Genomic DNA, 23909 nt, shown 5'->3' on the forward strand with positions numbered 1-23909 from the left:
ACCTGTTGATTGTTTCATGTTAAATATTAACCTTGGCACAATAAGTGTCAGAGGGAGGGACAGAAGAACAATGCCAATGTGATACATGAGAATACAGAGAAACTGAGCTTGAGCCTTTTTCTCTGTTCAAGTGGAGCTCTATGACAATAAATTTGGTGACTTCACTGTGAGGAGGCCCTAGAGCAGCACACACCAATTGTCATCCTTAAATCTGTGATGGATTGGCATTAGCACCTTTATACATTTCAGGCAGATCACTGAACTATTTCAAGGGATATCAAAACCTGCTTTTAGAAAATCTGGGAAATGTTTGCAGGGCTGCACAGCCCTGTGATGCTGTGGTGGTGATGTAGATTCTGAAAGAACGAGTAAACATTTGTATTTTTCAAGGAGGAAAAGAGGAGGATGAAGGAAGAAATTGAAAGAAGAAGGGCTGAAGCTGCTGAGAAACGCCAAAAGATGCCAGAAGATGGTGTGTCTGAAGACAAGAAGCCATTTAAATGTTTCAGTCCTAAGGGTTCATCTCTCAAGGTAACCTCCCCACTAGCACCTATACAGGACATAAAATGTGCTGGGGTTTGTAGTGCCCAAACCAAAACAACATCAAAAGCAATGTTGAAATACTTGTAATCAAACCCAGGAAAAGGCTTTGATAGGCTTAGCCTGAAACCTCTAGCTGAAAGGCTTCATTCATTGGGATGATTGAAAATTAGAGTTCCTGCTTAGAAACAGAGAGTAGACTGGCAGTTCTCTCTTCTTGATGAAGAATCTCCGAAAAGGATCTTCACCTTCAAGAGAAAATTGCTTTTGAAACTTAGAGCAGTAATACTGTGCTGTTTTAAATTTGTCATAGGAGTGCTTTGTGAACTGGGGTAGAATCACAGAATCAGTTAGGTTGGAAAAGATCTCTTAAGAGCATTAAGTCACAAATGTTCTCTCACTCCTTCCACATCCACAGTTATTTTCTTGCTTGCCAGATTACTTTGTCCTTAAGCATATTCAGCCTAATCATCATTAATTGTAACTGACCTGTATGGGAATTCTAGCTTATGTCTAATCCCCCTAAAAATAACATCTAGAAGTACTGGGCTGGATTTCATTTCCTTACATAACAAAAATTGCAAACCTCACCCTTCTGTTGCTGCAGGATTTCTAAATGGTCTTTTGTGGCCTATATTCTATTAGAAGTGTGATAAATCAATTAAATGGTCTTTCAGCATGGAAGAAGAATCCTGGCCCCACTGAAATTATTGGGAGTATTGTTTTGGAATTCAGTCCAGTTGCTTTCTCAGCTCAATCTCAAACTGCAGATCTATTAATGTTTTCCAAGATCTTTTCCTTTTTACATTTTGGCCACCTATTAGTCATTTAAGAATCCAAAACATTTGTCAAAAAGGCCACTTAGTGGGAAATAAGAGAGAAAAGAACCAGGCAGGAGCTCATTGAACCATGAACTTCATCTCCATGAGATTAAAACTGTAACTATTGAGTGAAAAACTTCATTTGGACAAAATTAGCTTTAGCTACACTTTGGTCCAATCTGGAGATTGGGTCTGTTTTGGGTCCAATTCTAGCAAATACTGAGTCCAGATGTTTTTGAACATTTGAACCTGAAATACTGGGACAGACAGCACACAGCTGTAAACAAAGACTGCAAAGCTTCATGACTTACTCCAGTTAGTTAAACCTGGCCTTGCCATTTTGGATGCTGAAGATGATGTCTATAACAGACACTATAAATGTACAGCTTCTCCCCAGCCCTCCTGGGAGGGCTTCCTTTTCTTCTGTTTATTGAGATGCCTTTTATGACATCCATTTGGAGCTTTAATTCACAGAAGGCTCAGAATGGAGGAAATTGTACTTGAAAACACCAGGTAAAAAGGATATAGATCCTAGTTTTGGGGATAGTGTGGAAAAACACTGGACTTGGCAGGAGGCTCAAAGCTTTCAGATACCTTTTGTACTGCTACACTATTCTAAGTGCATTTTCAGAGGAAAGCTGACATTTAAAAAATGTTGTTAGGCTGCAAGGCACCTTTTTTTTTAATGCTGGGTTTTGTGTCTTGTTAGGTAGAAGTTGTTTGCTTCAAGACCTGATATATGAAGCTCTACACTTTTTTTCCTCTTTTTCTGTTTCTCTCTGTGAGAAACTGGAGATACTCTACAGATTCCAGCCCAGTGTCTGTGGGTGGCCAGTGGAGATGTGTAATGTTGTAGAAATTCACACCCCAAACTGTTTCTTGGCATTCTGTGGTCAAGAGCTGAGGGGAGAGTAATCTCAGTTTATTAATGTGATGTGAAACTTGATGTTAAAATCCAGTTATGAGAAGACAGTCTATTTTATTACCTTTAGTTTGGACTGACTTCCCAGGCTGGTCTCAGCTGGTTGGCATGCTGCTTTCTCACTGTCTGCCCTGCACTGCCCAACTTATCTTTGATTTGTAAAGCATCTGGCACAGGTTTTCTCCTGTGATGGATGTATCAGCTCAGATCTGCCGTGAGTCATGTGAGAATCCCAAATGCACAGCTGTGGGTGGGTGGTTGGAATTCACACTGAAAAAAGGGAGGCTGGGTGTAAAAATAATGTATGATACATGTGCACATCCTGACTCCTCCTGGGTCACAATCTGGCAAAGCACCTTTTTTTACTCCTTCCCTGTCCTTCCTGATGTGATAAGATTTTGGGAAGAAGAAGAAGTTCACAGGAGTGGCCAGTATGAGGGTGTGCTGATTGCCAAGGGAGCCACAAGAACAAAGGGAAGAAGGGAGCTTGACTGAGCAGCAGTGTGGCATATTGCCATCCCATGGATGCTGCATCTGGCCACCAGGCAGGCCATGGGCTAGCTTGGCTTGCAGACTCAGAACTCAGAGACAAAGATGTGCAGCTCCTCTCCACAGGTGACACAGCTCATGGGTGCCCAAATGTAAATGTGCACACATGAACGTGGACAAAATATACATATCTGCTTATATTTAGAAAAAAACCTGCTGTGATTGTCTAGTCTGGCCTCTAAAAAGCAGTGTTGACATCTCCTGTTGTTTAAACTGGTAAATGCAGTGTTTCCCTCAAACCTGAGACAGAACTTCAGCAGAGCTCCCGCAGTGTGCAGTCCTCTCAGTGACAGCTCGAGGTTGGTTCCTTCTGGGGGGACAGTGAAAAGAAAACAAGCCAAGGAAATGCAGGCCAAGTTCATCCCTAGCTCAGCTTGGACAGAAGCAGCTTGGATTTCTCAGCGCTGGGTGGACACCCTGTGGGCTGCAGTGGTACCAAACTTCTGTTCAACCTCTGTCCTGTATCTTGTTATTTTTTAAAAATAAGGACAAAGCCTGGAGCAAGCTCTGCTGCTCTCCCATCTGCCTCTAGATTTTCCTTTCCCTAATTTAGTTGATGCAAAACATGATGTATTCAAAGAACGACATTTCCTGAAAAATCTTGGATCATTTTGCTTTTCAGACAAGTTCATTACTCATATTTTCTTTGAGAAGGAAAGTTATTGAGCCTTTTTATTTTCTGTGGATAAATCAGGAGAGTACAGGATATTTAAATAATAAGTCTCCTCTTTGGGGATGAACACCACCACTAGAGAAATGCAAAAGCAGTTAGGTGTTGAGGGGAGGGAGCAAAGGCAGGGATATCCCTGTTTTTGGAGAGAATGTCTCCTGGGAAGCAGGGACTGATGGGGCAGCCTGCACTCTCTGCAGGGCATTGCTGACACCTAACCCAGAAGACAGGACTTTACAGAAGCATTTTTTTCTTTAAAGACCTGTCTTGTCCTGTCTCATTATTGCTCTCAACACCTGACAGCTGGGGCAGTGACTGGAAAGAATTGTGTGGTTGTGCTCCACACAACCAGTTTGCCCTAGATGAGCAATTCTCAAGACAGAGGGAAAACAGAGTGGTAAGAACAGCATATGTGACATTTGTTTTTCCCCACCTTTGATGCTGATGCCAGCACTGGGGTCTGGTAGGTAAACTGAGCTAAATTGGGACACTCTGCTCAGGTGCTGCTGACAGCAGGAAAAAGCAGAACTGTGCTTAATGAAGCAAGAGGCTGTGTGAGCCACTCAGGGGATAAGGAGAAGCCTCTCCCAGGGGCTGCTGCTCCAGTGGATTCCCACTAGGTCCCTCCACATGTTGGATATGAGGCAAGATTAAAATACAGGGTCTTCTGGGTTTGTTTTTTATTCCACTTTCTCCCTGACACTTTTTTTTTTTTTGATGATAGGTCCATTTACAACATTTACAATATTGTGCAACTTTCTGTTGCATAATATCCAATACACAGTTTAAAGCTCCTATGAATCAATTCAATACCTTTTTTGAAACAAGTTTTACTGGGAATATCCAATGGTTTTTGTTTCCCAAGTCATGGTCACATATTGTGTTTTAACTAATTCTTTTTAGTCATAATTTAATTAGAGTTGACTTATTTGAGCACCTGTGTGCTCTGAAAGTATTCCATGGTCACAAAACATAGTCCAAGCTATTTAGCAAGATCCTGATAAGATGAATGCAGTAAAAAGATTATTCTTATTTCCTGGAAACTGAGAAAAACATCTTGAATTTTATGTTAACCACCTTGCTTTGCCTGTTTCTTTTACAGATCTATTTTGTCATACTGTTTACTGTATGTGCCAAACGTTTTAAATTCTTTGCATGGAGTTTGTGATGTGCAGTGGCTAAAGGACCTTTAGATGTTGCTGTGCAGTCTAGATGTGTTTGATTTCTATGTTGAATACATGTGTGTGCAGATTTGTTTGCTCTAGGTGTATTCAATGTCTGCTTCTGCTAGCTTTTGAGGAGGCTGTTCTAGACTAAATCCTCACATAAATGTGCAGAAGGTATTTTATCTCTCCATACAAGGCACCTGCTCAGCTCTGAGAGTTTCTTCCTAACTCTTTCCTGTTTATTTTCTGCTTTTGCTCTTCCACTCTTCTCTTCTGAACAACCCCTGACTTTTTCCTGATCCCACAGCTGATAACTGAGCAATACACAGTTATTAACTGGTAACTGAGAACCTCTGCTACCAGTGGGCAAAGAACAACCCCACTTCTGTATTTTTACTACAGCCACAAGAAAAATGTTCCTCTTCTTTCCCACCTCTTCCACCAGTGCCCACTCGAGCCTGGTTTTCCTGCTGTGCAGAAGCATCTCTCCTGCCTGCTCATAAAAAGATCCTGTAAATGAATTATTAGGCAGTTGCCTTGAGTCCTGGTTCTTGGAGAGACTCCACATTTATTTGTCCTTGCTGCCCACCAGGGTTTCACTGATGCAGCAGGGTTTCACTGATGTTTATCTGGGGATAAACTGGAGGCTCTTGCTGGAAAAACTCATCATTTTGCTGGTTATGATCCAGAAGTCAGCATTGGGAGAAATTCCTACTGTACCATAGCAGAAGTGTGGCTGTGTGTTTTTGGTGACCATCCTTGGTCTGTTTGGTCCCTTTTGAGCCATTCCCCGCTGTTTTTGTGGCATTGCCAGCTGTTCCTCCCCTGGGTGAGACGGCTGTAACCTTTTCCTGCGGGTGTGCGGGGCTCCTGCTCCCGCCGGTCTTTTGCTGCCACCTTGTGACATCCTTCCACCAAACGGGATTTGTCCTGGCAAAGCCCATCACCGCACTCAGGACTGCCTTTAGCTCGTGTTCTGGCAGCTAGATCTGGTGATGGAAATGACTCTGTAAATTGTGTGTGTGTTTCAGAGTCTCAGAGGTGCCTTTGAGCTGGGTGGGTGGTGGCTGGAGCTCCTCCAGCGAGCTCCTTTGGCAAATTCGGCGCTCAAGTGAACTGCCTGCTTGCAAGGGCTTGAGGAATAAACTGTGCATGCCCTTTGATGGGATTGCTGTGGGATTTAGTGTTCTGGGATAGCCTTGGATGCTGAAGGCACCGAAGAGGACCATTTAAAGGAATGGCTGTCACTGCCTTGTTTTAAAGGCAGGAATGCCAGAGCAGTCACGGTTAAAGTAAATTGAAAATGGAGAGCCCCTGCTGAGACTGGGGAATCCCCAGGAATCCAGCCAGGCTGATTATTAATCATTTCAATCCCCTGGAGCTGCTTGCATGTATTTTACTTTTAAGTGAAACTGTAGAGCCTGGCATGAGAAGTGGAACAATGCAATGTTGATAGGACTTGAGGAAGTTTGATGAAAATGTTTCTTGACCCTGAATACAAATAGATGCACACACTCCCCACCCCACAAAGGGGAATGTTTTAAACCTTTATTCAGGGATGGAGTTTTTTGTTTTCAAAGTATTGAGAGATTTGACAGAAGTCATATGAGACTTTCATGAGTCTTCCTCCTTGGAGACATCACAATATTTTCCAATTTACAGAGTAGAAAATAGTGATGAAATAATAAATATATCAGATACCAATTTGTATAATAACAGCTGGTAGATACTGATTCAGCAGTGACCCTGCCTGAACATGAGCAGGGTTTGCACTGATGGGTTTTTTGGAGCCCAAATTTAAATTGATTGTGCCCTCCAAAGACATGTAAGGGAGGCTTTGTGGCTGAGCTCCAAACCTGGCCTAGTCTGATCTCTCAGCACAGAAAAATGTTATTAAATTTATAAAAACTTTATTATCTGTCTCAAGAGATACATACTTGCTCTTGTGTGGGAGATGTGAGGATGACATAGGTTTTTGTGCATATCAATCCCTTCCACGAGATAGACTTCTTCCCTTTTCTTCTTTCTGTGTTGTTCATTTATTTTCTTGTTACAAATGAGGCACTGAAGAAATGTGTAGGATGCAAACATTCATGCAGAAAATATATCCACTCTTATGACTCTGTGGCATAACAGGCTCCTATCTATAAAACCTTTGTGTGTGTCTGTGAAATTTCTGTTGGAATGCATCTCTTTCAGATTGACCTTTTGACATTGAAAATGACATTTCAGGCTGGCCTTGCACAGGCTGACCCTTTATGAACTTTAAACTTAAAGCTTTTATTCCTCTCTTTTCTAGATAGAGGAGCGAACAGAATTTTTGAACAAATCTGCTCAAAAGAGGTAAAGCAAAGAAAACAGTAAGTTCTGTTCAAACAGCAGGGTTTAAGTGGAGGGAATAATCTTCCTTTTTTTTTTTTTTCCCTACTTCCTACAGTGGAATGAAGCCCACCCAGACAACAGCAGTTGTCTCAAAGATTGACAGTAGACTTGAGCAATACACTAGTGCAATTGGGGTAAGTTAATTCCAGTAAATGGATCTAGTTACTAATGGCTCTGGGGCCTTTAATCAGCCTTTGTTTTGCTGCTCAAGAATTGCAGGGGTTTTTTGATCACAAACTCTTCTTTAATGTGACTTCAAGAACAAAGTGCTTGAGGCACATCTGTAACCAACATCTAGAGATGCGTCTAAACAAAACCTCAGATTTGGGTTTCCCCTTTCATGCTGCAATTTAATGTTTTGTAAGCTTGCAGTAGCTTTGGAGGGTTCAGTCAGCATCTTGAGTGACAGTCACATCCTCTGCTTGGCTGATGAGAGACCTGTCAGCACAGAGCTGATGGTCATCCTGAGCAGAGCTGACCTAGCAGCTGATTTAGGAGAAAAAGGAACTGGCTCTGTGCTGCTGGCTGCCCCCTCACAGTGAAATTCCTTGGCAAAGACAGAGAACTGGTTAAGCAGTGACAAAAGGAAATCAAAATCGCATTAAATTCCAGAACTTGAGCCTGGGTGATTTTGACAGCTGTGCCTAAGAGCCAGAACTGAGGGCTTTTTCTGTCCCTAGTCCCAGGTAAAATAGGAAATTGATACCACAGTATCCAGCTGCCATCTGACTTGAAATATTTCCTTTGCTGAGTTTCTGATTTGTCCACAAATTGCCAAATCTGCCTTGCTTTGCAATGAGAGAGGCAAAGCATCACTCACACAGGTTCTTATTCTCATCCAATCTATGATACGTAAAATGTGAAAGAATTTTGAAAGGAAGAAAGAGAAGAAGAGGAGGAGAATTTGGCCAGTGTTTTTAGTAACCACGCAAAAGCCACCCAAAAACTCCCACCCAATTTTCCACTCTCCCAAAGAACACCTTTTTTCAAACATATTGTGGTTGCTGAGATTACCTAGAATGCTGAGGTTCAGCTGTCTGGGACAGATGGAGCAGTCTGATGCTGATTGACAGAACAGACTTTCCCCCTGCAAAGGGATTCCCCTAGCTCAGTCCTTAAAAGAGCCAGGTACTAACTAAGATGTTAAAGCCTTGGAGCAGAGCTAAGGTTTGCCATGGCTTTTAGGAAGGTAATAAAGACAAAAACAAGGGAGTGCCACTTTCCCAGCTGATTGCATCAAAGGTGAAACTGCAAATCAAAAAGGTGAGAGAGTCTCTCTTGAGCTGGGTACTCCTCCTCATCTTTGCATGATCAGTGCTAGAGCCACATAGAAATGCTGCATTCCCCAGAGCCAAACCACCCTGCAAGTCCAGCTCTCTACACCAACTGGCCCCAATTTTTCCCCAGGGCACAAAGGCTTCAAGACCTAAAGCTTCCGACCTTCACGTTCCGGCCGAGGGCGTCCGTAATATCAAGAGCATGTGGGAGAAAGGGAATGTTTTCTCATCGCCTTCTGGGACAGGAACACCCAATAAGGTATGTGTTTAATTATCCTCATGACTGCAAAGAATTCTGCTCAGGACCTGGCCTTGCATTCGTGTTCCTGTCTGCTCCTGTTGGCATCGCTGGTGGAGGATATCCCAAAGGATCCTGAAAGCCTCAGAAAGCCACAGGATGGGGTGGCTGCAGTACTGAGTGTAATGGAAGAATTTAGTGACCTACTGAGCTCAGTTATGAGACATTCCAGAGCCACATCAGATATCTTAGAAAAATACATCTGGGTCATTCAAGCAGAGTACAAAGAAATTCTTTGAGTAGGACAAAGTTCTTCTGGGGAGCAGAAGAGCTTTGAATAGGCAGCACAGTGATGATATTTTCTAGATAATTCACAGAAGTGTTTGTGGGACCTTTATCTTTTCTGTGTAAATCCTTAAGGCAACATTTTCTTTCTATAAATCGATGAGAGCTGCTGGGCATCTGTCATAGGCAAAAAGATGAGCCATGGATTGAAGTGGGTTATTACAGATAGTAATTAAATTTTACTAATTTGTTCTAGCCTTTTAAAAATTTAATGTTTTGAATTTTAGGCCACTTCTCTGTTGTGTGCCTCTTTTGAAAAAAAAATGAGTTTAACAAGAGAAAAAAAGTAAATTTGAACTGATGGCTCTTCTATTGAGCTAAAGATTTTTGGAGTTTGAGCTTGTGGTAGAAACAGCATATTTATGTCTGATGTTTATTACTGGGGTAGCAGTAAAGAGGAGATGTTTTTGTCAGTCCATGTATATAATTTCTGAAAACTAGAGGGCAGCAGCACTGTGTAATTCACAGGGACAAAACCATCAGAGCACACAGGATGTCTCTGAGCAAGCCATAGCCTCAGCAAGGACCTGTCTGTTAAACCCAGGCTTGGCTTTGCTTTTAATCTACACCATGGTAAACAGGGCACAAGCCACTCTGCAAGTCTTCTGATTGGATTTTATCATTTTGCAGGAGACTGCTGGGCTGAAGGTTGGTGTCTCCAGTCGTATCAACGAGTGGTTGACCAAGACCCCAGAAGGCAACAAATCCCCTGCTCCAAAACCTTCTGTGAGTAAACTTGGAACAGCCATCTATCTCTTCAGTAGGTGGGCTCTCTCCTGGGGCAGGGGCTGCTTCCTGCACCAGCTGATGGCCTTTGGAGGACTCTGCTTTGTGTCCCCTTGGCAGCTCACAGCCCTCTGGCTGCTGGCTCCTTGTAGCCAGAAAATGGGGAGAAGGGAGCCACCTTAAACCAGTTCTCACCTTAAACCTCAGAGAAGCACTTCTCTCGTAGAGAATAACTTTAATTTACCACCTGTGAAAGGCTTACCATTAATTTAGAAATTACCAGCCACAGACCCCATGTTGTACACTTACACACACTTGGGAGTTTGGCCCTTGCCCTGTAAAAATCTTCCAAGTGTGTTTTAAAACACAACTGAAATAATTTAGCTCTTTATGAGCCTAAATGTAACTCCTAATGAAGGCCCTTTAAGCCTGTCCCTTAGTTCAGTGAGAGTCAGAGCAGAAAATGCTGTTGAGGTAATAAACTGGGAATGTGGGAAGCAGCAGGAAGAGGTAACTGTGGGGTGGGGAGGGCAAGGATGAGGAACATAAATATCCATGTTGGAGCATTGTTTGTGATATTAATGAGTCAACTTCAGGATTTTGTTAAAGGACTGATTTCTTGCTGTACCCTTGTGCAGTGCTTTTCTGCCAGTTCAGCTGCCCTTTATGAAAAGTGCAGCCTGAAAAACACTTTCTCATTTCACACTCCTGTTTCTCCCAAAGAGGAGTTTGAAATTTGCAGCATTGTCCGCTATGGAATCTGCCTCCAGATTTTTCTCTCTTCTCTTTAAAGTTGCATCTTTTAGACAATGTAAAACTAATCTCTTGTTTTTCCCTCAGCCAACTGTTTCTATCTATGTCTTAATTTCCCTCTTTCTCAATAGATTGCTCTTTCTTCTTTCAATGTCTCTGCTTGAAGGAACGCGCCCTCCTCCTATTCTTCTTCTTTGGGGGTCTGTTTGCTAAGTTGGTCAGGTAAACCTGTTTATAATTGACTATGAAGGTTTATATATATATATCTATAATGTGTGATTTTTACTTTTTGTTTTTTTAGTCAGGATAAATTGAAGGCAAGCCTAGAATGTCTTATTTAAGCAAATAACTTCTCACCCCCATCACGTTCCACCAAAGTAAAGAAACGTTCAAAGTTTTTGTGGCCATCAAGATTCTTGTGGATTTTAGAAAAATATTAAATTCAAGGCAGAGCAAAGATTTCAGTTTTACAGTGAACCAATGTCACAGATCCCAAATTATTTCAGGACTATGGAAGTGGATTTGTGATAGTGTCCCCTGCAAGTGGCTTTGTGATAGGGTCAAAATTGCTTTCTTCCTTCCTCTGATACTACTGAACTGCCTTTGTAAAGGGCAGAATTGGCTGCAAGTTTTAATCATCAACCCTGTGTGGTGGCAAAATCTAATCAGTTCTGGGGGTCTCTGCTGGGTGCAAATTCCCCTTGCAGGAATCTCATTTCCATTCATCACTGAGCATTTCACAGGTAGAAATTCTCACATGCAGAAAACTTAACCTCCCTAGGGATGGCCAGTGCAAAATCCTGGAAGCCATGCAGGACTTGAATACTTCCTGAAAAGGAGAGTACTTATGTGCAAAATTATTTAATTGTTTGAGTCTCTTGTTTGCCATGCACAGGGGTAGATATCAATCCAGCTGCCCAGCAGATGTAATTTTGATTTGCAGCCCTGCTTTTCCCCAAGAGCCTAATTGCCTTTTTTATGGAATTTTGATTAAAATCTCAATAATACACTCATTTTCAGAGATTTCTACTATTCTTTAATCACTTTACCTCATCTGGGTTTTATATGTTTGTTTTGGTGGGTTGTTTTTTTTTGTTTTGTTTTGTTTTCTTTTTGTTTTTCTATCAGGTTAGTGATTGGCACATCCTAAGATTGCAAAGGATGCAATGGAAATGGAAATTTAAATGGATAGGAAGGACTACAGTGATAAGTGCTGAAATCAGTATTTAAGGATGTAGAGCAGGATGTGCTCTACTCCAACTCTGTTTTTTACAAAATTTTTTAAAGATTTTTATTTTGATCTAAAATAACCAAGAAAAGTTATTTTTGAACTCCTCCCTAGCAGAAATACCTTCCCTGAAAAAAATGTGGGGTTTTTTCTGCAAAAAATTGGATTTGGTTCTTTTGTAAAAATCTGAGGGTGCAGTAACTCCTCACTGCACTCCCTAAGTTGAACATTGAGTTAAGACCAGTCTGTGCCATAGGAAATAGATGCAACAGGATTGTTTTTTGTCTTAAAACATGGATATGTGTGGAGTTATTTTGTGAAATATAGTTCTTTATAACTGAGAGACAATGTAACATTTACCTCTTCTCTCATGAGGAAGTTGCATTTTAACTTTTTCTTTAACAAGTGAAAATAAACCTCTACTAATGTTGGTTTCTGTTCTTTGACATTAAAAATACAGGATTTAAGACCAGGAGATGTATCTGGCAAACGTAATCTCTGGGAGAAGCAGTCAGTGGAGAAGCCAGCTGCTGCTTCCAAGGTAATAACATACAGGATAATATTCTGTTACTAACCCACCTTTTTATCTATAAAAGAAAGCACAATGAAGTTCAGAAAGCAGTGCATACTTTTATATTCCTGTTTGGCAGAGCTGTGTTATGTGTGGATATCTGTTGATTATTTTTTTTCCTGTTACAAATAGCAATTTTCTCCTATATGGGATTTTAACAATGTGTTTTGCTTTTTCAACAGGTATCAGCTACAGGGAAAAAATCAGAGACTAATGGTAAGTAATGCCAGAATGCATATATTGCACCTGTTTCTAAAGTTTAATATATATTATTATATATAATATTATATAATATGATATATAATATGATATATAATATGATATATAATATGATATATAATATGATATTTAATATGATATATAATATGATATAATATGATATAATATGATATAATATGATATAATATATAGTATATAGAATATATACTATATAATATATAATAATAATATAATATAACATAACCAAGTTATGCATATTATGTTAGCATACACTATTATATGTATATTTAATTATATAATACATACAATATTTGATGATATACATATAATTATACAGTGCAAATATTGCAATACCTATTATTGCCACATTTTTGCATGGGTGTACCTGTGTTTTAAAATTCTGCAGCTGTTCACGTTGATGCAGAAAACCTCTTTTTGCCTTTGGCTTTCAAAAACTCCATAAAATATCACTGAAACAGGAATGGTTGAGAAACTGCTTTTGCTGGAGCTGTGCATTGGTGTCTTTTCAGGGCAAAAATTGTTATGCTATTGTCATTTTGAAACCACTGGCTGGTGAACCATGACCTAGTTTTACAGAAAGAAATCAGCAAAATAGCCCTCTTAGTTTTTTAATTTTTATTTTAAATTTTATTCAATATTTGTTTATTTTTATTTGTTTTATTTTTTATTTTATTTTTTTATTTTAAAGCACTCCAAATAAAGCAAATTAAACTGATTTTATGGCTAAGAACCAGTGGGGAAGAATGGAAGTTCACTGACCAATTTAATGGCTTTAAGGATGCGTCCCTCAATTCTTTGCTTAGAGTGAAATGATCAAATAGAGAAAAAACTCTTGGTTTTCCCCACTTTGATGTGTGCCCACACATTTTTAGTGGTTTTATGTAAAGGTGTATGGTTTGTGTAGTGGTTTTATGTATGGTGCACCTGTGAACTTTTCTTTTTGGCTGAGAGTCGTGCAGAGCAGAATTGTTTTGCCCCTCTTGTCCTTTTCCAAAGCAAAGTGTCAGGAGAGGGGTTTTTGGGCTGGCTCAGGGTTAGTGCAGCCCTGCTCCCATGGAAGGTGGTTCCACCCACAGGAGCAGCCCCAGCAGAGGGGTTTGGATGCTGCTGAGCCTCTCCCCAGAGGCTGAAATCCTGATTTTTGTCCTGGGAACCACCTCAGAGCAGCACCCAGCTCTGTCCTGCCTTCTTACACGTTATCCTAGAGAGCTGTGCCTTTTCTGTTCTGTGTTTGGGTCGTTTCAAGCCATATTTAATCTGTCTCTTTCTCAGCAGGTTTGAGACAATTTGAGAAAGAACCCTAGAAGGCCACGAAAGACGCTGGACCAATCAGTTTGGGGGAAAAAAAAAAAGGAAAAAGTGCTAAATTGTTCTTTTTATATTTATGTTTATTTACCAAAATGTCTTTTTTTTGCATTATCCCAGTTAAAACCATGTATATTAGCACTGTATTTAATAATCAGTCTAGACATTGATCAGAATAGTACTGCCTTTGCACAAGAGCCTTTATTCCTAAAGAAACCCATGCTGTGAAATATAGAGACTCTCCTACTGAAAGTCATAAATATGTATCTGAACAGTGATTTCAGCTGGCATTAGAGGTCAACCCAAAACACATGTAAAGTGAAGTTGCTTGGGAAAGGTGTGCAGTAAACCTATAAAACCAATGGTTACTTTTGTAATACAGAAGTCTTTTTCTTTCTGCACTTTAGACTAAGGCATGGAAGAAATATCTTTAGTTGACAATGTAATATTTTCTGTAAGTTGCCCATGTCATGAGAAATACTGCATCAATAACGTGTTTTAATTTTTTTTTTTGTTTTATACTTTTTTTTAAGTATCAATTTTTCCATTCTAGTTTAAGTTAATACCTAAATTTGGATGATTATGTTAGCTGACAGCGGTACTGATATTTCTTTTTGTTGTTAGTGACTAGTAACTGAATGCAATCTAGAATATATATACACACATAGCTTTACAAAGTTTAGCCTAAAGGCACTACTAATGGTAGAATGCTTTAATATGTGCTAGAGTATTATATTTAGCAATAAACATACATAATTAGCCAATATCACAGCTTAAAAAAAAAATAAAGACAAAATCACACACTTTTCTATAGTAAGATTTCATAATCATCATTAGAGGTATGGTGAGATAAGTATTAAAAAAAATTTAAATGTCAATTGCCCAGTAATGGGTAATTAAAAAGAAAGTATAGTTTTTAAAAGAGGGAAAGGTAAGGGTATAGAGGGTCAAAAATAGGTCACTTGTATAAAACCTTGTAGTTTAATTTATATAAAACTACCATAATTAAAAAGAAAAAAATGCAAACAGAGTTGGAGCTTGTTTCAAATGACTGTATGCTAAATCTTGCCATCCCTCAGTGCCCTACACCAGGTCCAGAGAAAATGAAGTAAACCTCTATCTTTGTGATGCTTCTTTTTACCTCTCCCCCCTGAATATCTTATTTGCAGATGTTTTCATTTGTACATAGCAAACACATGGCTTTAGGACGTCAGCTTGGTTTGGATTTACATGCCCTGCAGTTTAGCATTTACATCCTACAGTGTATGGGTGGCATAAACTGAGCAACTCCAGCAGCCCCTGAGCACGCTGTGAACAGCTCTGTCGTGCACCAGAGCCCCCAGGACCTCCCTTACCCCCCCTTCCATGTCTTACAGCACCTGGCTTCTTCCCAAAGAAGTGTAAATTTCCATTTCAACCCAAAGCTGGGCTCCCCTGCTTGGCTGGAACATCTTGTTTACATCTAGGGGTGCACAGAGTTATCTGTAGGGGGTGAAACTGTGCCTGGCATTGTCTGTGAGTTGTCGTGGTTTTTTGTTTGGGGGTTTTGTAAACACTCCTCTGGGTCTTTCAAATACATCTGATAGCTGCAATAAAAACTATTTGTTCAAACAATGTATTCTGGAACTGCATCTGCAATAAATGGAATATTTCCATCAGCAGCCCTGTTTGTTAATGAGCAGGAATGGACCAGTTGTTGTAAGTTGGGTAGGAATTGTGCTGAGTCCCTGTGGAGAACCCCTAAGGATGTCCCTCCTGGTGCCACAAACCAGCTTGGCTTTAGCCTAACAAAATCTGGAAAAAAAAATATGAATATGAAAATATCTGAATATGAAAATATCTTAGAGGAATTAACTGTGAGGCTGCCTCAGGGTTTGTTTTGGTGATTTTTAAGAAGAGTTTTTTCTGTGCTTTCCTTAGATAAAGCCAGCCTGTCTGAGTGTAATATTCTGTGTGCTGCCAGCAGAGCTGCAAAAATCTAAGTTTGTGTTTGAGACTCCCAGTGTGATGTTGGAGGCAGCCCTTGTGTTCACCTGGCTGGGTTTTGCTGTGAGTTATCCCTTCAGCTTTCCCCAGGAATCACACAGGAGTTCAATTTCTAGGTGTTCAGGGGAAGGGTTGTGTGAGGCAAGTTACAGCTTTGTTCTTTAGGTCCTTGCTAGAGCACAATCCTGTTTTGAAGAATAAGCCACAATATGATCTGTGTGTCCTAGTACATAAATTACAGAAACTTATTTCTATCTGTATTAAAATTTGTAAAACCCCAGACTTTGGAAAAACTATATAAAACAATTTAAGGACTACGCTGATCCACTTTTGTCATTTATAAACTTTATTCATATAAAATTTTAAAGCATTAGAAATACACTATGAAAATCAGAAATAGGTAAAAAGCAATGTAATTAGAGCATTCTTTGACAGGAGCCAGTATGATTGACCACACTGGGAGTAACATATAAAAAAGTCCATGTAAGTCCCTGTTTTTTTTGTTAAGCATGTCTCTAATTAAGGAGGACCAGATAAAAAGGAAAGGAAAAGACATTGTCTTTTTACTACTAACCAAAACCAGATTTCTGCTAAGCATCTTTACAAAAACCCCACCCTTATTGCTGCATTCTTATATCAGTTAGAGCTCTCCTCCTTAAAAAAAAAAAGGAGGAAAAAGTAACTGCTCATAACAATTACCAGGTACAGAGGAAGAAACAAAGATCAAGCTGCAGAGCACATCTCATCTGGAAGGAGGTAATGGAGATACTGCAGGGACCACCTGCATTTAATACTCTGCTTTGAATGGGTAGTCCTTGTGGTTGACAGCTCTGAAAAGAGAAAGCCCTTGTTATCCAAGCAGTGCAGAAATTATCCTGGGCAGCATTTCCCTGCTGCAGCCCCCCTCCCCAAATGCCAGAGTACTCAGGGCTTCTGCAGCTGTCACTGAACTGAACACAGCCCTGTGGGAAAGCCCCTGGATGGAACACCCCAAATGAACCTCCCTCCTCAAGTTCCAGGACATGCCTCATTCATGTTTCAAGTTTTGGTTTTGGTCATGTATGTTTTCAAGGTGGGGTGGGTGAGAATGCAGGCAGAAATAGGACAAATGGATAGTAAGGATGATAAAGAACATACTGGATCACTGGAACTGCCCTCCAGTTCCTGTTAAAGCTGAGGATGACATCCATCTCCTTTTTGGATAGTTCAAAGTCAAACACCTAGCAGTAAAAGAGAAAAATAAAAGCTCTTTTGAGTTAGGTTTCTGAGTAGTTAGCTCCTAAGTGTGCTTCCTGCAGAAATGCATTAAGCACAGTTAAGCAATCCTCTTATTCTCAGGCAGGTAAGAACCTTTGAAGTCATCAAGAGAGTCCTTTTGTTTCTGAGGTGCTGTTCTTGCATTTCTGGGTGGCTGAATCCCAACACCACTGCATTTTGGGTTGTAATGCACACAGAGAGGACTTTAGGTGCACCAGGACACAAATACTGCACTGGAGGTAAATTTTCTGCTGGAAGAGAGGGCTACTGGGTATCAGCTGCAAATAGGTCATCATCTGAAGAGTTCTTGCTAGGGGTTCATGGGAAAAACAATCTCCAAACCCTCTCACCATGGATTGAAAGCAGTACTGGGGTGTTATATAAGAGGCCACACCTTCTGAGCAAACATCCAGCTAAACTTCAAACTTCCCTGCCAAGGGGAGCCACAGCCTCACAGTGAGACAAACTCTGACAGGTCTGGTGTTTGTTCTCAGCTTGTTCCTTTACACCCTGAGGACTTGTTAACCTTTTCCCAAGGGCAGGTCCAGGCCTGGGGCTCCCTTTCTGCAGCAGCAGAGCTCAGGCAGCCCTGGTGTAACCCATCTCTCTCCCAGCAGGAAGAAAATGCTTTTCCCCAGATTTTCAAATCTCTGCATCCCCCTTCCAGTGCCTGAGGTGCTGCTTGGAAACACAGAGGGGCTTTGGGTGTGGGTGCCCCTCCTGCACAAAACCAGGCAGCAGCATTTCCCAGGGGAATTTCACCTTCATGTTCTCCTCCACACGGTGAGGTTTGTCAGACTTGGGAATGACAATGATGTCTCTCTGCACCAGAAAGCGGATCAGGACCTGGGAAACAACAAGGAGGAGCATGAACACTGAGGTCCCAGGAAATCTGTTCAAACTCATCTTGTGGATTAATTTTTTTTTCTTTTGATCTACAATTTATTTTTCACTCTTTGGAAGACTACCGCTTTGCACACAGGAATTCAATATGCCAGGATTTGCTCAGGTATTTGACAGAAGACTGGCAAACCATATTTTTTTCTACATTGTGGCTTTTGCAGGATTTGTTTTGGTTTTGTTTGGGGTAGAAGCAAGGGGAGAAAAATGATGATGCTCTGGCTTTGTATTATGTGATTGCTCAGACTCAATGAGCATAATAACATTACAGATTATTTTGGGCTCACAGGTAAGTACTCACAAAAGTTCAGCTTTTGAAAGTCCATAAAAGGAAAACTGTATTTACAGAACTCAAAAGTTCCCCTCTCCCCCCAAAAAACCCCTAACTGTTCCTTACAATGTTTTCATCCTGCCTTAAAATATGAGTGACTTTGGTTGCATATGAACATGTGGCTTTGTTTGAAGTGCAGGTACTGCATACCCCAGGCAACAACTAATTTGTGTGACTAGTGAACTAATAGAGAAAAAAATAAATTCTTAAATAATTAAGCAGCTTTCAATAATTCTTTGTGAACATGAGCAGATTGGAGGCAATCAAATAGGTCTCCAAATTACAGGACTCTTCTGAAGAATAACTTAGCAGGAAAAAGGAATAAAAATTTAGGAAGGTGAACATCTGAGGTAAGCATGTACCATTGCTGAGCAGTCCAACCCAAAACTTGGCACTCAAGACCTCCTTGGAAATAGCTGGTAATTTTTATGAATGCTGTTAAGAACTTGGGCAGAATGAAGAGTAAAGCTCATCCCCATTGTAATGTATCTCTAGACAAAGCAGCATCTGCTAGGACTGGCCTGTAAAACATCTGAGGAGGGGGAGGAATGGTTTGCTCTGCAACTTACCTGGGCAGGGGTTTTATTATGTCTAGCTGCAATGTCTTTAATCTTGGGGTCATCCATAAGTGTGGGATCCCCTGGCTTAGCCCTGTTAAAAAACAGAGATGGGGGCAGTAGAAAGGGGATGGCTTCCCTGTGGGAGCCTTACATCATGTGACAATCTGCATCAAGACAGCAGAACTTTTTCTGATTTTAACTGTAGCATTTACCTAATTTTATAATATTATTAGTAATAATAATAATAATAGTAATAGTAATAGTAATAATAATAGTCTTCCTAGTTCATCTGCAGTGTTTTGTGTGCAGAAAGGCTGCAGTGCTCTCTTACCACGGGCGGTTAGGAGAGCCCAGGGGGCTGTAGGCTGTCACAGCAATCCCTTTGGATTTACAGTACTTGACCAGCTTCTCCTGGGTAAGGTATGGATGACACTCCACCTGCAAGCACAGATGGTTGATAAAGGAGGCAGACTTTGCTGAGCTGCAGAGCATTACATTTTAAATCCTCTTGGGTCAAAGAAAATGTGAAGACTTGACTTCATGATTCAAATTATTTACACACAGAACATGTATATTATATATTATATGAATTTAGGTATACTCTGATTATATATATATACATATACACACACATTCTAAATATATTTAGGAATACTTCTTAAGTTCCAGCCTCATGGAAAGGGATCTAGACAATCCTTAAAGTATGGATTCCAATCCTAATCCATTCCATGATTCCAGACTGCAAGGTTAGCTGAGGAAGGGAAACAAAATTCTCACCTGGTTCATTACAGGCTTGTGCTTCAGTCCTGGCTTGTTCAAGATTCTTTCAATCTGCTCATGGTTGAAGTTGGAGACTCCAATGGCTTTTACCAGGCCAGCATCCACCAGCTCCTCCATGGCCTAATGAGTAAGGACAACCAAGGTGGGTGTGAGTTGGTGGTACTGCTGTCAAACTACATTATTTTATTTCTCTCAAGCTTGTGGCAAATGAACAAACAACTCACTCTAGAGTAGGTTACATAAAAGTATCTCAGTTCATAAAAGAAAATAGAATCCTAAGTGTATGAACGCCCAGTAAATAAACAGTCACGCCTAGATTAATCTGAAAGGTTGGTTCTACCATTGTGTGTATCCAAATGTTTTAGGAACAGTAACTACAGTGCTGATAGCTTCTTTCTCTTTAGCCTTATTAAAACCCATCCCCTTCTTGCTCCCCAAAACAAGGGCTACAAGCAGGTGGAAATACAATTTTGTGTGGCTGTTCTTCATGCCCAAACATATCCCTCAATTTCATTTTGCACACAGATCTCTGCTCCATCTGTAGAGCTGATACTTTCTCGAAGAGCAAACACTGACTTACCTCCCAGGTGTCCAGAAAATCTGTGTCACTGGGAATACTGTGACCCTTGTCATCCAGGGGATGCAGCTCTTCACCAGCCTGGTAAATCAAGGCAGATAATAATACACAGACCTTTTTTTAAGTGTTGAATTTCCTACAGTGTGCCAGCCACATTTACAGGCAGCGAGTTAGCAGGTTGTTTAAACATCTTGCATAACTAAAAATGATGCTTGTCCATTAGTATTCTCTTTTGGATGAGGGCCATATTTTGCAAAATCAGTCCCTGCATGCAAAGAGTGTGGGGATTAGTAATAATTAAGTAACTTTGGCAGACCTGGAGAGGAGGGAACTCCACAGCCCCTTTATTCTAGTTTCTTATTTATTTTACACAGATGTAGACTGGGGGAAGAAACACATTCCTTCTGTGCTATGCCTCATTTTTCCCTGCTGGTTACTTCAGGCCAAGCCAGCATCCCCAAAAACCTAGATATCCATGCTACAACCACCATCCTGTGCTGGTTCCCAGGAGACCCAGGGGGCTCACACCTACACCTCATTCCAAAAGGCATGAAAGCCAAACCCCTGTGATAGAACACATCTAATTCCTGCTACCACAGGGATCAGGGAAGAGCCAAATGAACCCCAAATCCCAGCTGTGTGAATGAGATGAGAGCAAAGATGAGAGAACTCAGTGTGTCCCTGGGCAGGCAAGGAGGAAAGGTGTGCAGAGCAGGAGTACCTTGAATCCCATGGGGAAGTGCATCAGGTAGAGGTCGAGGTAGTCCAGCTGGAGGGCAGCAAGGCTCTTCTGGAATCCTACCTTCACCAGGGACCTCTCGTGGAAGGTGTTCCACAGCTGTGGGAAGAGACCCAGCCCCACTGTCACCTTACAGCTCCCACAGGGCAGACCAAGGCACAGAAGCTTCTCCCTTGGAGGTCTGGGAGGAAAAATCCCTCCCCACTGAAGTCAGCGCATGCTGAAGATGAGGATGTAACATTTCACTGCTAAGGCAGGACCAACATACCACGAAGCCGACTGAAATGAGGGTGCAGTCAGGATTCCCGTTTACCAGAAGATATTCTCAGGTACAAATGTAACAGTCTGGCAAGTGCATCTGACACAGCAAAGCTGTTAGTGTTACAATTATTGTTTTCAGCCTAAATTTTGACTATTAAACAGCTCATACCTTCTTTCCGTCCCTTTTAACTGGGACAGAAAAGAGAAGAGGACAGAGAACGGTTGTCAATTTTACTTCATTTTTGAAATCAAGTTGTTTAAATAGAAGAACAAGTATTATTAAAAGAAACCGTGTTCTTTAACAAAAACAAAGTTTAACGTGGAAAATCTTAGTTATACCCCAAGTTTTCTGGTGAAAACCCTCAAATTTATCAGCTGAACTGTTCTTTTTGTTAAGGAACACGTCTGGGACAAGTGGATGACATAAGGGATGAAGAAAAGACCTCTAAAATACTTTGGTTTTTGCTCCCTTTCAGGATTACCATTTGTACATGACAGAGTTTTCAAATGTCTTGCTTAGCACTGATGAATCCAGACAACTGTCTTGCCTTTTTTTTTTTTCTTCTTTTCTCCCCCTTATCTTGGACATGTCCAACTGAACATCCAGTACAATTGACTTAATCAATGTCAGGAAATTATTAGATCAGCAATAGCTGTGATATCTTTCCTAAGTTGTCAGCAGTTCCTGATAAAGCCAAATCCAAATTGTAGATACAGGATGGGACTTTTCAGACACAACAAGAAAACCATGAAGGGAATGTCAGAGAAGGGAATAGGTCCTTATGTTACTTTACAGCTACAACAAGGGTTTCTCTGCAAGGAAAGCTAAATGACCCAGTAATCTTGCATCCTGGTACCTTAGTGACAATGAAGAGGTCTTCCCGTTTCACAGCTCCCTCCTTGATCTTCTGCTGGACTGCGTTCCCTATTTCATGTTCGTTCTGGTAGAAGTAGGCGCAGTCGAAGTGGCGGTAGCCGGCGTCGATAGCAAACTTCACCACCTCTTCCACCTTTCCTGGAGGAGCCTGGAAGCAAACAGAAGCCAGCCGTGAGCTCTGCCATGCCCCCCTGGCAGGTCCCAGCGCTGTGACAGCTCCTCACGGTCCCCCTTTCCAGCTGCTCCTGGGCTTTCCTCATCCCCAGCATCTCATGGAAACCCGACGGAGTTTCCAGGCATTTCTGCAGGGAGCGGGCACAGAGCAGAACGGAGTTTGTGTTTCTGCAAGACTTCCAGCTCTGCCACCGCCAGCAGCGCAGCCCCCACTGTCATTTCCCCTCTTTGCCCCCTGTTTTGCACAAGGAGCTTCGCCACTTCTCCTTCCCCAAATCCTCCCCGCCAGGGCGGGTCCGTGCCCAGCCCTCCCCCGACCGCGACCCCATCCCGGGGCTGCGAGCGCTGCCGCTCGCTCTTCTTGGGCGGCTTCTTTCTTTTATTCTGTGCCTCCTTCCACCTTCTCCAGCCCTTAATTTATATATTTTTTTCTGCCTTTTCCCCCTTGCCTGTCGCTCCCCGCTCCCCCCCCGCGCCTGGCATCCCGCCCGGTTACACAAGCGGCCGCCATCGGCCGCATCCTGCCCACGCAGGGCACGGATCCCGCTATTGGAGGAGTTGGTTCCTTCTCTATTTTATTGTTTTTAACTTTATTTCGTATCTCAGCATCTCCCGCCGGCTGCCCAGCCTCCCTCCCTGCCTTCCTCCTGCGCCCGTACCTGCCAGGTGCCCAGCCCCAGGGCGGGTATCTTCATCTTGTTGCTGAGCTCCACGCTGGGGATGGCCATGGTGCCGCTGTCCGTCGGTCCGTCCGTCGCTCGGAGCCGCTATAAGGACCGGAGCTGGCCCGGCCCCGCCTCGCCCCTCCCCGCCTCGTCACCGGCGACGCTCCCGGGATGCCCGTCAGCCTCTGAGGCTGCAGGAAGGCTCGGTGCTGACTGAGCTGTTTGTTGGAAATGGTCAAATCGAGAGCAAAACGTCTCGGCAAACTCAGAGCAAACGCCTCAGCAGCCGAGCTGGCGCTGTGCCCGCGTTCTGCTGGGCTGGAGGGATCCCCGCCCTGGAGGCTCTCCAAAGGTGCGCGGATGGGACACTCGGGTGTCACTCGTGAGCCGAGAATGACACAGGAACAGGCAGGAGGCAGTGTTGTAGAGAGAGCAAAGGCGGCTTTATTCGAGAGAACCGCGCGGGTTTTACAGAGTGATGCGACAGATTCTATTTGATCGGCTCACTCACAGAAACACCTTCCTCGCTGTGCTTGAGAAGAACAGAGAGACGAAGTAGAAAACCACCACCTGCAGGCTGTTTATACTTACAACTGCCTGAAAATTCTCACAAGCTGCTGTGCAAAATGCCATTTCTCTCTCTCTGTCCCATGGCATCCACCCCTGGGGACATGGGTTGGTGGCAGATGTGATGGGGACCAGTTGGGCTCAATGACTTTGGAGTCTTTTCCAACCCTGATCACTCTGTCCTACCACAGCTGACAGAGCCTGTTGGCTGCCAGGAGAATTTCTGACCGAGGCAATGGGTGCCCATTGGAGGATTTTCTCCAGTGGTGGCAAGTGGACTGAATTTTTCATATTTCTCCTCAAAAATATTAGGCTTGCCTGCTGTTCAGAGAGGAATTCATTAAAAGGGAACGTGGCCTTACCTTTGAGCTCATTTCTGTGCTCCCCCTCTCTGCAGAGGGCTGGGCTCCCTGCTGGACCATCAGTCTGTTGAAGGAATCTCTTCCCTGGCCCCCAGGTAAAATTTCACCCAGCCCTTGTAGGGTGTCAGATGCTGCTCAAG

At 42.1% G+C, this 23909-nt stretch overlaps 2 protein-coding genes across 8 annotated transcripts in view; one reads left to right on the plus strand and one right to left on the minus strand.

Moving 5' to 3' along the window:
- Positions 1-14769, plus strand: part of CALD1 (caldesmon 1) — a 168056-nt gene extending 153287 nt beyond the window's left edge. For 5 of the 7 annotated variants that reach the window (XM_084205956.1, XM_084205961.1, XM_084205957.1 and 2 more), the window contains 8 exons: positions 391-531; positions 6968-7011; positions 7106-7184; positions 8458-8586; positions 9541-9636; positions 12078-12158; positions 12371-12404; positions 13701-14769. In XM_084205956.1, the coding sequence (XP_084062082.1) occupies positions 391-531; positions 6968-7011; positions 7106-7184; positions 8458-8586; positions 9541-9636; positions 12078-12158; positions 12371-12404; positions 13701-13732 (636 nt within the window). In that variant the 3' untranslated portion in view covers positions 13733-14769. Of the gene's footprint in view, positions 1-390; positions 532-6967; positions 7012-7105; positions 7185-8457; positions 8587-9540; positions 9637-10520; positions 10612-12077; positions 12159-12370; positions 12405-13700 lie in introns of all 7 variants that reach the window. The other 2 variants (XR_014616160.1, XM_084205959.1) reach the window with 2 other exon arrangements.
- Positions 14770-16125: 1356 nt separating this feature from the next.
- On the minus strand, positions 16126-23037 carry LOC311153881 (aldo-keto reductase family 1 member B10-like). Its single transcript, XM_084205967.1, has 10 exons — positions 22835-23037; positions 21982-22149; positions 20846-20962; positions 20128-20205; positions 19545-19667; positions 19099-19205; positions 18777-18858; positions 17739-17822; positions 16857-16939; positions 16126-16549 (listed from the first exon to the last, which is right to left on the minus strand). The coding sequence occupies exons 1-10, from the start codon at positions 22901-22903 to the stop codon at positions 16507-16509; spliced, it is 954 nt and encodes a 317-aa protein (XP_084062093.1). The 5' UTR covers positions 22904-23037; the 3' UTR covers positions 16126-16506.
- Between the last annotated feature and the right edge of the window lie 872 nt (positions 23038-23909).

The sequence above is a fragment of the Fringilla coelebs genome (genome assembly GCF_963513975.1).
Source record: "Fringilla coelebs genome assembly, chromosome: 5".
NCBI classification, from domain to species: Eukaryota; Metazoa; Chordata; class Aves; order Passeriformes; family Fringillidae; genus Fringilla; species Fringilla coelebs.